General features: G+C 34.3%; 2 protein-coding genes across 3 annotated transcripts; both read right to left on the reverse strand.

Moving 5' to 3' along the window:
* Window positions 1-154: 154 nt before the first annotated feature.
* Window positions 155-6,492, reverse strand: LOC110637505 (peroxidase N). The gene is made up of 4 exons (XM_021787634.2): window positions 2,280-6,492; window positions 1,481-1,663; window positions 962-1,127; window positions 155-754 (listed from the first exon to the last, which is right to left on the reverse strand). Exons 1-4 carry the CDS (start codon window positions 2,493-2,495, stop codon window positions 333-335), a joined length of 987 nt encoding a protein of 328 aa, XP_021643326.2. The 5' UTR covers window positions 2,496-6,492; the 3' UTR covers window positions 155-332.
* A 4,830-nt stretch (window positions 6,493-11,322) lies between these two features.
* On the reverse strand, window positions 11,323-13,478 carry LOC110637504 (uncharacterized). Of its 2 annotated transcripts, XM_021787633.2 has the most exons (3): window positions 13,355-13,477; window positions 13,190-13,278; window positions 11,323-13,102 (listed from the first exon to the last, which is right to left on the reverse strand). In XM_021787633.2, exons 2-3 carry the CDS (start codon window positions 13,259-13,261, stop codon window positions 11,669-11,671), a joined length of 1,506 nt encoding a protein of 501 aa, XP_021643325.2. In that variant the 5' UTR covers window positions 13,262-13,278; window positions 13,355-13,477; the 3' UTR covers window positions 11,323-11,668. The 2 variants fall into 2 exon arrangements, with proteins under 2 accessions (XP_021643325.2, XP_021643323.2); XM_021787631.2 differs by having other exon boundaries at window positions 11,323-13,278; window positions 13,355-13,478.
* Window positions 13,479-13,802: the final 324 nt, after the last annotated feature.

The following is a 13,802-nucleotide window of genomic DNA, read 5'->3' on the forward strand; positions in this document are numbered from 1 at the left end:
TTTCTTACTTAAAAAATATATTTTTTTTTTCAAAAAAATAATTTTTAAAATGCAAACAAATACTAATGAATATGTTCGAATTATTAAGAATTTTCTCAACTCAAAAAATTTAAATTGGTAGATAAGGCTATCTTTTAATTTGTATGAATGTGTATCTATTTATGCCCTGAACAACACCAAACCAACACATTGTAATTAACAAGAAGAGACCTAGTGGCTCATGACTCATGAACCACACAATACATCAATATTTAAATAGCAAACTTTTGCTACGTATTGATCCTTATTTATCAAACCCTAGGTCCTTTAATTAGTTAAGTACAATATATAATTTAAGAATTAACCACTCTGCAGTTCTTCCTGATCTCTCCACTAGACCCTGTGAGTGGACTAATATTCCCCATTTTGATCATGGAATTTGCAAAATCATTAAAGAAAAGCTTGCTGTTACTGCTGTAGCTTTCAACAATACTTTTGGTTGTGGAAACAGCCTCACTGCTTGAATATAGAATTTGGTCTGAACCAAGCAGGCCCTTATTGTTTATCAAATTCTGGAAATAATGGTTATCAAATAGATCGGTGGAGTTTCGATCAAAAGCTGTGGTCTTGTTTCCATCACCGTTCACTGGACACAGGCTTTGCAGATCAGACAACATATTTGAATCCAATGTGCTGTCAGGAGCTCCAGTTCCTGAGAAGTTGAACAACCTATTGCTGAAGGTGGCACATTTTGCTAGACCAATTGTGTGAGAACCTACACTTGAAAAAAGAAATATCAGTATTTTTTTTTAAAAGAATATAATATAATATTATTTATTTATTTGCACATAGTGGTGTATTAGTTTAGCTCAAATTGAGATTCATGATCGAGACGTGCAATTTATTTTAAAATTTAATGTAATTGGAGTGTAAGTGGAACATAACAGAGCAAATTGTACGCCCAAGAATTTGCGAGGGTTACCTGATAAGGACACAACATCAGTGATGTTGAGGCCAACAGCAGCAAACTTGGCAATGATTGCATTTAGTCCTTCAAATGGAGAAGGCAATGAAAGATTTGCCTGCGCTTGGCTAGACACCATCCCATCTCTTCTTCCAAGGAGCACTTTCCATGATGGCCCTCCACTCTAGAAGTCAATAAAAAAGTTACAAAAAAAAAAATGCCACTTAGATCAGAGATGATTCTATGAATTCTATTTTTTATCATATAGTTTATGATATATGAAGTAAATGCATGTACCTAAAAATTTTATATATATATATATATATATACATATGGATTATTCTTACCTAGTCTATCATGAATCCAACACACGAAATGTATTATGAAATATATCTATCAAATATATGAGTTTCACATATTTGTATCTTAATCTATGATAAATTAGATTTAGACAAAAATTTCTCGTCGACTATAGATTTCACTATTTGTACTAATTTATCCTTTTTTAGGTTTGTATATGTAAAAGGTTGAACGAACCAAGAGCGTAGAATCTCGGGCCGCTAGGGCTAGTATGTCAGCACAAGATACAACTCCACTACACTGACTTTCCACGGCAGATTTTATAGCGTCCACAACTTCAAATCCCCTTGCTGAGTTAATGTTAGCCACGGAGAACTTCTCAACATCAGTTCCATCCAGCAAAATTGATCCATCACAACCCTATTAAAAAAAAAATTAAGCAAGCAAATTAATATAGCTACTTACAAATGATGATTCAGAAGTTGAAATGAAAAATCAGTTAGTCCAGCTAAAAAAAAAAATTACTATTTAATCTCTCTATTATATTCAAAATTAATTATTTAGCTATTTTATTTTCAAAAATAAATGATTTAATTTCTTACATTTCATTCCGTTAACTATTTAATCCCTCCATCTATTTTTGTGAATTTAATTATTAGTTAAGGGATTAAAAGATGATCAACAAAAAACAAAAGTATTAATAATGATAAAAACTAAGAGATGAAAATATTTATAACAGTAAAGTTTTAGGAACCAAGTTATTTATCGTCAACTGCAAAAGTTGGGAAATGATAAAAATATATGACGAAATTAAATTTTAAGGACTAACTAATATACTTTTTAAAATATGAGGATCAAGTTATTAATTTCGTCATAATATAGTAATTTTTTCAAAAAAACAAACCATTTAAGAGAGACTAATAAAAGCTAGAGTAAAACAGGAACGTTAAAGTAGGAACATTCATGATGTATTTAAGTAGAAAGGGAGAACAACAATTGTGTTCTTGATAGATGTATATAATATATACTAACTCACATTGACAAAGCAATCATGAAAATGAAGGCGGAGCAAAGAGGCTGCCATTCGCATTTCAACCTTGATAGCATTTTGAACCACTTTTCTCACGATTTGAGGAAGTGTAGGACAAGTTTTTGAATAGAAATCAGCAGTGAGTTGAGATCTCACAGCAACACATAACATCAGAACACTCATAAACAAAGTAAAACATTGATAGTTGGCTAACCTCTTCATGGCTACTACAATATATTAATTCTCCTAACCCAAAACAATCAAGGCACATGTCTCAAAAGAAACCACATTGAGTTGGCTCTATTTATAGCCAATTATATACAATGAACAGAGTTTGTTTTAAGTGCTGGTGATGTATGGCGGCTATAGCTAGCTATAGTGCTTCTTGTCTGTGTGCAAAAAGCTGCACTAAGAGCTTGCTATTTGCATAAACCTAACATATTATCATATAAAATTACCGACCCTTATCCTTCAGCAATAGAGGGGAAAGAAGGGAAAGTTGGGTTCGTGGTTATCAGATTAAATGTAATTTAATCTTTCAATGCAAGTTCATGTATGGATGTGAAATTTTCTTGTCTAGATCCAAGTTCATCAAGGATCCAAAATATAAATATTTATTTGGATCTTGACATATGCGGGATTCTTATATATATTTAATAAGTAGGTTCCATCATATATTCATTTAGTTTCTTGAATCCATGATAGATCGAATTTGAACAAAAATTTATTGATATATGAATATATTACAGGTAAACTTTTACGCATTATCTAAGCCTAATTCTTAATTTAGCATGATCTCAGGTAGACCATCTATTATGAACTACAGAATTCACAAAGAAGCAAAATACCTTTTCAGTTTGGCCTCAAGAGATTTGAACACCGTATTTAAATAAATAAGATAGAAAATAAATTCATTTGTCAATTAGGCTAATGCTTGTGGATGGAAAATATTATACATGCTTTAAGAGCACTAGCTAATGCTTAACAAAAGCTAGACTTCTTGAAACCACTGAATTGGGTGCTTGATGATCATATCATGCATGAATTATATTAGATTATGGACATTTTGTCAGTATTAGGAATTCTGACAAATTGGACATATGGTTACGGATTCATTTGTGGTCGTAGATATTTAGCATGCTTGAACAGATCATTTGTTTATTCTTTAATGGCAGCAATTAAAAATGGTGATAATACAGTGTCCAAACTGGAATTGCTAAAGTTGATAAGAGTTGAATATGTGCGGAATACGCACATGCATTGTGCTTCAAGAAGGAACTCCTTTTCCTTTTCTTAATATATATATTTGTCTTATTTGAATTTTAATACCAATAAATTTGAAGAGTAAATAAAATCACTTGGAATATCCAATTGCTAGTAATGATTAAATAATAATCACTCTACAAAGTTGTCAAATTTTGACTTGCTAGGTGCACTATATGTTAGACTTGGCACATTCCTATCATAACGCACTAGGTCAAGCATTCCATTGGTACGTGGGTTACAAGAGCAAGAACTAGATATAAGCCCCACTCTCCCATCCAAGTAATATCTTGAATTTAACTTTTGGGGGGCCAAGTAATTTAGGTTTATTGAGGTTACTTAATTACATAAAACAATGGCTACAGTCGATCCAAGGTCAAATATTATATGAAAATGAAACAATTAGGATACAGTGCTTACACATAAACTAAGACAGACAGACTTAAGTTTCCCTACTGCCATTATCACCAACATAGTTTCCCTTCCCTTTCCTTGACCTCCAATCTTGTCAGAAGAACAATCCATTTGATGCACAAATGTCTCCACATAAACAAGATACTAACACTAGGCAATCAAAATGATATTTCATATATTATTTATATATTACTGATCATGGCAATGAGGCTTCAATGATTGTCATTTTAAATTGTTATGAAGAATGTGTGTATGTGTATGTAACGAAGGATATATACTACTCAGTAATTCAAGTAGTGTATTATAGATTTAGAATAACAAATCTAATAACCAATCGGAATTTAATGCGCTTTGGTTATATCATTACTTTTGGTGTTCTTCTTTGTCCCACCATTTTTACATAGCTCTACTTCGATGTATAGAATGATTAATAAACTAATAGTTGCAAAATAGATATTTTTGCATAAAAAAAAAAGTGTGAAACTCACTCAATTTTACAGTCATTGAGAACCTAAGCCTAAGAAAGATGCCAACCAAAAACTGTCACATGCACTATCTCATCATTATCGGTATGAAGTGACATTGTTCATCTTTGCTCACAAGACCATTGACAGCATCCTCTATCCAACTGTCTCTAAAGAGGTGATATTGTAATGGCATATGTTTGCTGGAAGGTTATTCCAAGAAATGAAAGGGAACGAGTAAGCCAATTTGTAACAGCCAATGTCAGCTTCAACAATTTATCTTGGGACTCCTTGAAATTCAAGATGACAATGCAGTTCACTACTAAAGATAATCTTATCAGCCGGGCAATTATCACAGAAAACGAGGACTGAAAAATCAAGGAAAAATGGTTCCTCATTCTCATTTTTAAAGGTGAAAAAAAAAATTGAATGGAATTAACTAAATTTTTTAATGATAAAAACTGAACCCAACCAATTTATTTAAAAAATTAAACCCAATTAACATAAGAAAGCATACCCACTTTAGCAAACAGTACCTGCACATCAGGGAAATTTTCCACCATCCAGGCTGATTATATAGATTTTGAATATTGTCAAGAACTACTTGTGGATTTACGTACTCAGGTTGCACAATGAAAGCATCGATCAAACGAGTTTTGGCTTCGGAGAATGAGACCGTTTGGTGCTGTTCATTCACAAGAGAAGAGCGGCCAATATGGACAACTTTTCTACTGCCATATCATGAGGCTTGGATAACAGTAGTGTTTTTGAATTGGACTTGGGAAATGGGCACCAAGATTATGTTTCTATTTCATAGCCGTTGTTGAAAAGATTTTTTTTTTTTTTTTTTTTTTGGCTTCGGATTACTCTTTTAACAATGGTGTTGAAGAGTGAGAAATGCGTAATATTTTGGGAAACGTGACACATGCCTTTTTACCATTTTCAAAGTTGAACTTAAAATTATCAACCTCTCCCTCCCAATATAATTTTATTGATAACAGTATACTTTAATCAAAACTTATTCTCCAAGAGCCATTCACAAAATGGCTATAGTGTTATCACATTAGACCAATAATAAATTGGGTTGAGTTTAGACTAGGTTTACACAATCTTAGCTAAGGCCTTTGGCATCTGCCTAGAATAATTAGTTACAGACATCTTGCCAATTGCCCCGCTCCAAGGAGAACATCCTACCCTCCATGACAAATAAAAGTTAACAAATGGAGGAGGAATCAAGGCAACAACGACATACATACAGAAAGGATCACAACTGCAAAAGCTGTATTTAGTAAATCAACGGGTTTAATGATAAATTTATACATCCAAGATAAGCTGGCATTAAAAGCATCTCGTGCAATTTGGACTAACACAACTAACACAACCAGAAAGGCAGACATGTTTACATAAAATGCTTTGCTAGTATAATTCAAATCAATACTTCGAGGGAAACAAATGTCAACTAAACTGCTACAGCAAAGAAATGACAAATTGGCATATCATGATGTTAGGCAATTTAACGTGCAGTAAGCAGTTGACAAAAGATGGGGGGTGGCATACAAAAAAATTCCATGATTCTGAAACATATCTATTCAAACCTGCCAATAAAGCACATCCACGAATTTGGCTACTGATCATCTATATTCCCATGTCTATGGGTTTGGTTAGGGTACAGAGTGGAACTAATCAGACCCAAATTTGACCAGGACAGTCTTGAACAAGACTAAGGACCTGTTTAGTTTAGTTGTTAAACGTAACTGATAGCTAATACATGTTTTTGTTAGCTAATAACTGCTAGCTGATAGTTAATTATAGTTAATTTATGTTATTATATAAACTATGTATAGTTATTCCTGTTGATATGTAAAATGATTGAAAAGAGTATATTTTGTAATTTATTTTACTATTAAAATTAATATATAATTATTAATTTATTATATTACATTATTTATTTTATTATTGAAATAGATAATTATTAATTTATTATCTAAAAAAATGTAATTTAATAACTTAAGAAGAAAAAAAAATGTTACAAAGAAACTGAAATTAAAGTGATAAATGAAAAATAGGAAGAATGAATAATAATATTAAATAAATTAGTTTATCTTTTACTGTTATAACAATTTTGTAAAAATTGATAAATAAAAGAATATATATATATATATATATATATATATATATATATATATATATATATATATATATATATATATATATCAAAGAGTGTTGTTTTCAACATTCTTATAATGATTGTTTCTGAGGAAAAAAAAAAAAATGCTTATGGATAGAGCTTAAAGAAAAGGCAGCTAATGGTTGTTCTATCATCTATCAGCTACCTTTTTAAAGGAATTATCATCTAGCTTGGTTTAGTTGTTTGAATATCTACCAACTATCAGCTGCATCCAACAACTGAATCAAACACTCCCTAAAACCAGAATGAATTGATTTGATCGTCTCATCTCAGTTCCGGATCAAAACTGATTTTTTTCACTTTTTTTAAAAAAAATAAAAATTTTAAAACAATTTTGACATCAAATCAGATTGGAATTAAACCAAAATCAAATTAGAACAGGAGCCAAGAGGAACCCTTCAGTCCTATCCCGGCCCTTAGGACAGAAACTGCCCGTCCAGTACGACCCAGAACCAGACGGCACCCATGCCAAACTATTTGAATTTTAAGGGCCAATTTGAATGGATCAGATGGGTAGGGGGTATTTAAATTTGTCACATACCCCTTTCTTTTTAATGATGATTTTTCACTTAGAACAAAAATTCTAATGCACACTTTATCTAAATGGACATGGGTCAATGGAAGATCTAAGTTCACACCAAAACATCGGCTAATTAGTCAGGTTGAGGGGAACCTCAACCAAACAGAATTACATATCATTGAGAACCAGTTAGGATTTATAATTGCTTGGCCAACAAATGGAAAATTGAGGAAATAGAAAAAAAAAAAAAACCATTCAATGCAAAATAAACAGTAAAAAAATGTTATCTATGAAGTAAAGAACTAATATCATTATCTATTAGCTATAGAACGCATGAACTACTCTTCTTAGCACCAAATGCAGGTTGCATGAACAAAGTTCACCAGATAATGTAGATTGCAACGTAGTTGTCACAGCAGCCTCAGCTGAAATTCAAGTGTTCCCCTATTAAGATTCCTCCAAGATGAGAAAATCTCAGTTCTGATTCAAGATCATGGTTTCCCCCAAATAGATAAAGTGAAGACAGATGAAATTCCTGAGATACTACCAATGGTGGGAAGGTAAGTCATGCAATTGAAAGGAAGGCTCAATGAAAGAAGTAGCATACCATTTCTCACAAAAAAAAAAAAAGCTTAGTAGCTTTTTGTCAAGTATAGTGCAAATATACAAGTATTTAGATTAATTATGAAAATAATAAAAAATTATTGATAATTCTCAAAATCTTTATAACCTTACTTGTACTTCTATGCAGTGCATAATGTAAATCACAAAAACTCTCCCAAGCAGAATTCACATTTACAAACTTTAATCCCACTTCTAAGAAAATTAAATTTTAAGATCTTCACTTATTAGACGAAATTACATTTTAGTCCCTCACATTTTAATATTTCAGAAATAAAATATCCCACAATGAAAAAATAACACAGAAGTAGCATGCCTAAAAAACACACAGAAATAGCACAAAAATAAAATATCCCATACTTAAATCAAGTTCTAATCTTAAAATCCAAAAAGCAAGCAGAAATGAAAATCCAGTATGAAGAGCCTAAAAAAAAAAAAAAAGTGAAAACAAACAGATTAAAGTAAACATAAATGAAATCCTCAAATCAAAGCAGACAGAGCCACAATGTTCTGAAACTCAAATCAAACAGAGCAACCGATCAATAATAAAATGGTGATTATCAAGACGAAACATGCCAAACAAATGGTTTCCCAAGACTCAGACCAGACACCAGTGAACACACCAAACAGAGCAACCAATCGATGACGGCTGGGAACAGAGCTTTGAGAAGGAGACTAGGAGAGAATGGCTTCAACACAAACAGAGGGCTTCCGGCTTCAATGGCAGTGGAGTGTTGAGGGCAGCGTGGAGGTGGAGTCATGGTCTCAGGTCCAAGTCTTTTGTTTGAGGGGGGACGAAACGAGAAGGAAGAAGAAATAGGCAAATGGCTATTTGGGAAAGGAGGGAGTCGTGGTCTCACGGACGAAAGGGGAGGGTAAACTGAGAGAAGAAAGAAAAAGGGAACTAGGGATTTTGGGAAGCTGCAGAATATCAATGGTGAAGGGCTAGAGATTTTTAATTCATATACACTAACCCTAGTTACTAAACGTTGTATTTTCATAAGATTCAGTTCAGTTTTACCAAAATTTTTCCTCTCAAAACCGAACTGGACAGAATTAACTGAAATTTATAAAAATAAAAACTGAATCAAACTGAATTTCCATAAAAACCAAACCAAATTTCCAAATTTATTTGGTTCAGCCAGTTTTCATTTGAATTGAATATTGCTCACCCCTACTACCCATGCTGCACCCCGTCCACACAAGGCCTCGAGAAACTACAGTTTGCTAAGTCCAAGCAATCCAAGCAACAAATGGACCATTCAAAGTAAAAGGGCCCTTGATATAGAACAAACAAAGAAGAATAAAAAATTTGGAGAAATCAAGGACTAATCCTTGAGAAGAGAGAACTTAGCAAAGTAGGGTATCGTTGAAAATTGCTGACATGGCAAGGGCGATGACGTGGCAATGATGTGGCCAAAGAGAGCTGACGTCACAATTATTGATGCAGCAGAAATCCGATGCAAATAGAAGCACAGAAAGACTTGGTGAGCACAATTTGGTTTGGGGCAGATCTGACCCTACACGTCAGGTTTTAAAGTTAGAGGTGTCGGAATGAGTTTCCGACCATCTGATTGGGCAGATCACAGAGCGGAGAGCCGTTAAAATGGATCAGATGCCGGAGAAATATGGAAAATTTGTGGGGCCAGATTTGGGTCAAGACCTGACCTGGTCGAATCTTCTTTTCCGGGCAGCTACAGGTGATCAAAACATAGCCGGAAGGGTCACCTAGACATCGCTGGTGGATTGGCAGTGGCAGCGGGTCTGTTTGGTGAGTAGACGGTGATTGGTGTTGAAGGGACAGTGGCGATGGTGTTCTCTGTTTCTCACAACTTTTTTTTTTCCAACAGTAAAAGGCAAAGAAAAATTTGAAGGACAAAACACTGGTGGGAATCTTAGGAATGGAAAGGCTTGAATGTTTGCGAAAGCTAAAAGAAATTTGGATTGATTTTGGCTCTAATACCAAAATTGATGTAGAACAAATGAAGAAGATCAACTCTAGTTAGGAATACTAAATAAGATAAATTAGGAAATAATAGACTCAATAATAATAAAATTCCTAACTAATAAACACTCTCTAAATTTCCTAATTCTATAATAATTAAAATTCCTAAATAAAATTCCAAACTTCCTATTATGCATTACCCCTATCAAGAATTATAATTTTAAATATGGACAATTCCTCAATATCTTGTTAATTTGCAACAAAATATTTTCTTCATGTAGCAGTAAACAATGCTTCTTGATAAAACGAACCTAACCTAACTCTACCCAAAAGGCACTTTGTTGGGGGATGGTTGCCCCCAGTCATAAAAGAAGCAATTTTGCCCAAAACCTAGTTGATGTGGGATTTAACACGCCTTCACATGCCCAAGACTGGACATTTGAAGCGTGAATTTTGCAATACTAGACATCTAAAAGTGACCCAGCATTGATATTTAGGTTAACTCCAATACCATATTGATAAAATATACCGAACTCAACTGCATCCAAAAAAACACCTTGTGGGAGGAGGATTGACCAAGTACTATAAAAAGCATTTTTTCCAAATAAGCAGCTAATGTGGGACTTAACAATGCTCAACAACAAAACTGAGTATAGTTATAAATTCTTTTGACATATCAAACATTGCAATTACTCATTGTACGATTTAAATAGTAAAACTATAAAGTAAACAATAACACTTTTTTTATAAGTCAAATTCCTTCCATTTGTTTAGAGATAATTAACTGTTAGCATCACATGCTGAGCCACCTTAACCTGTGGCTTTACCATCTACCATTAATTCTTAAAGAAAGTAAAAAGGTCTTGGAAATAACTTTAATGAACTGCAATTTTGATGACAAATAATGCTTGGCAGGCAATTTATTAAGAGCATCACATAAATGGGCACAAATCCAATTTTGGCTAATCATTTTCCTAAGCTATCATGTAGTTCCACTCTCTGCAACAACACAGACCACATAACCTAATAACCTGAAAGAAGTACCAAATGAAAGTTACGCAACAATTGGCATCTATTACAAACAAAAACTTATAGCAATAAGAAATGTTAAGAAGTTTAGGCAGCCATATCCCTCTTGTTACTATTCTCAAAATTTCATTAGGAGGTCCAACTATTGGTTTCCTAACTGAATTCATGCCTAAAACAAGAAGAAAATGGACATGCACTTTAACACACAGAAATGATTCATTCAGTCAAAAGGTTAAAACCACTAACCTCTATTTTGAAGTCCACTGTTCACAACTGTTCACTGTTAAGACTACAAGGAGAAACGACCACAAAGAACATAAAGATATACACATAATAGCAGAAAGTGAGCAAGTTGCAAGATATATGAATACACAAATCTAAAAGAAAACCATTATAAATGCAGAGGACCTGAAATAAAATTTTTTTTTTTTTAAAAAACCCTCTGTATAATCCAGAATCAAAAAGTTGTCATAAAGAAATAAGTAATTCCATAGTAGAAGAATTATCAAATGCACTAAAAAAGTTTTGACAGTAGAGATAAGAAAAGACCATACATCATGGTTAAGGATTTTGCTTAGCATTTGAGGTTCTATTTAAACACCAGATAATGAAAATGATACATTCAGATTTATACTTTTCACATGATGAACCTCAATACAAACTTCCCACCCACCTCGAAAGGATAAGAACTACTAAACTACCTCCTACATTTGTTAAGCCAAAGTAGGGGAAAATAGAGAATATAGTTCAGTTCTTCCTAAATTCCCCCTTGACCAACAAACTATAAAACCACAAACGAAAAGAAAAACAAACTACATCTACATAAAGCGCCATATATCCATTGCGCAAAGATACAGGTAAAATGTTCTATTTATTCAGAGAAGAGACTTACATTAACAGGGACAATTAGATTAGTCACCGCTGCCAATGCTCTTCCCTATGTTAGATTCTTCATTCCTTCTGCTCATCTTTCGCCACCTCGTCTTGCCTCTTATTCCCAAAACCCTCACTCTTAGACAATTCCTTCTCCTCCTCCTTTGCAATCAATTTTTCTATTTCGACATCATTCCTCACTTCTTCACCTTTTGCGTCATCCTCCTTCTCAATTACTTCATTACTAACTACAAACTCACTTCCTACAATTTTATTCTCGATCACGTCTTTCCCAATTTCGACATTATAAGATACAGTCTCTTGCATACAAACATCACGACTCTCCTTAACATCATTTCTAACACTCCTAACTTCTCCACTCCCACTCACATACTCCATCACCTCCCCATTATTCTCATTTCCAGTCGCACCATCATCTGATCCACCGTCACTCTCATTCTCATTTTCATCATTCTCATAAACATTTTCCACAACCTCCTCATTCACATCTTCAACAGCCAAAACGCTGCTTCCCTGACCTTGATGCCTCTCCAAGAACTGCAACCGCCTCCTCAAATCCCCCAACTCTCTCTCCATCAGAAACAACCTCTCTTTCAGTGTCAAATTCTCTTCTTCCAATTGTGCTATATGGGTATCTTGATCATCCACCCTATTCTCCAAAACATTATTATAACTATAATCCCCACCTCCATAAGTTGGGTAAATCATCTCAAACCTACTCAAATCATGGTCCAATCTCCTTTCCACCTCCACGTGCTCTTCCACATCACTCTCGCTTGACCCATTACCCTCCTCTTCCTCTTCCTCATCATGAACCTCCACTTCATTTCCAGGTGATCTCAGTCTTATCAATCCCTTCATGGACCCATATCCATCAACACCCCATTCTTCCTTTGCCATGTCACCCAATACCTCCCTCGAAGGCGAGAATATAGGAGTAGGCAAAACAGCAGGCGTCACCGGACAAGGGGACACCAAGGATGCGATACCTCCGGCTTTTTTTGCACGTATAATAAAAGACGTTGTGTTTCTAGGCGCGTAAGGAGCAAACCGGTTGTTGAACTTTTTCTTTGGGTGGTAGTATTTTCTAGCTTTCATTCGGTTTTGGGTTTGGAGATCATTCAGGCTAGGGGGCTTGTAACCACCAGCACCACTAGGACCGGCAATGGCCAAGGCCGAGTTGCAGATGTTGGGTATATTAGGCATGGACTTTTCCATTCTTCTCTGGTCTTTGTTGTTGATATTTTTGCCCTTCCAATTCTTGTTGCTTCTGGGCTTTGAAGGAACAAAATTATTATTAACATTATTATTGAACTTCAAAGGGTTTTGTTGATTCTGAAACTTCTTGTTTGGATCCATCGAAGACTGCTGCTGCGGTGGCCATGGCTTGTAGCCTCTCTGATTCATTATCATCATCATCGGAGGCTGCTGCTGGTTTATTGCTCCACTATGGCTCATCATCTGAGACTGAGACTGAACCGGGTTCAACACCTGAGGAAGAGGCTGGTTCATGGCCTGCGATTGAACTAAAACAGCCGGATTCTGATTTAAAATCTGAGGCTGAACGGAATTCATTACCTGAGGTTGACTTATCATCTGTGCCTGGCTCATCAACTGCGGTGGATTCATCAACCGCGATTTATCGTTCATGCTCTCACCCAGAAACCCTAAAACAGAAATTCCGTTAAAAACCTTTATGGGTTTCGAAATCGAAAGCAAAAGAAATCAATCTATGAACCAAACCCCTAAAATTTGATTCAATTTTGGATCTTCAAATTTTGATACGCAAAAATCCTTTTTGTTTTTTGAGAGATCTCGAAAATTCCAGTATTTCATTAACAGTACCGTTTCCGCTTTTGGTAAATGACGCGAACTGCATTAAGATTCCTTTTATAGGGTATAACGGAACGCTGTGCCTGTCGGATTTTTTTTAACTTTGACGGATGGACGTTGATAAGAATATCCACGTGTCTCGACTTCTGCATCTGGAATTCTTATCAGCGTTAGATTTAAATTTCCATCTTTGCCCCTGATTTTCCGAATTAGAATAGGAATTTGGAATTAATTGCACCGATCGTGAACTTGGGAGCCTTTTTATTTTCATTCTTAAATTTTAATTTTTTAAAATAAAATCACTTAATTTAAATTTTATTTCAAAAAAAATTATCCTTATCTATTATTCTTTATCTGT

This window comes from Hevea brasiliensis, chromosome 15 (assembly GCF_030052815.1).
Source record: "Hevea brasiliensis isolate MT/VB/25A 57/8 chromosome 15, ASM3005281v1, whole genome shotgun sequence".
Lineage (NCBI taxonomy): Eukaryota > Viridiplantae > Streptophyta > Magnoliopsida > Malpighiales > Euphorbiaceae > Hevea > Hevea brasiliensis.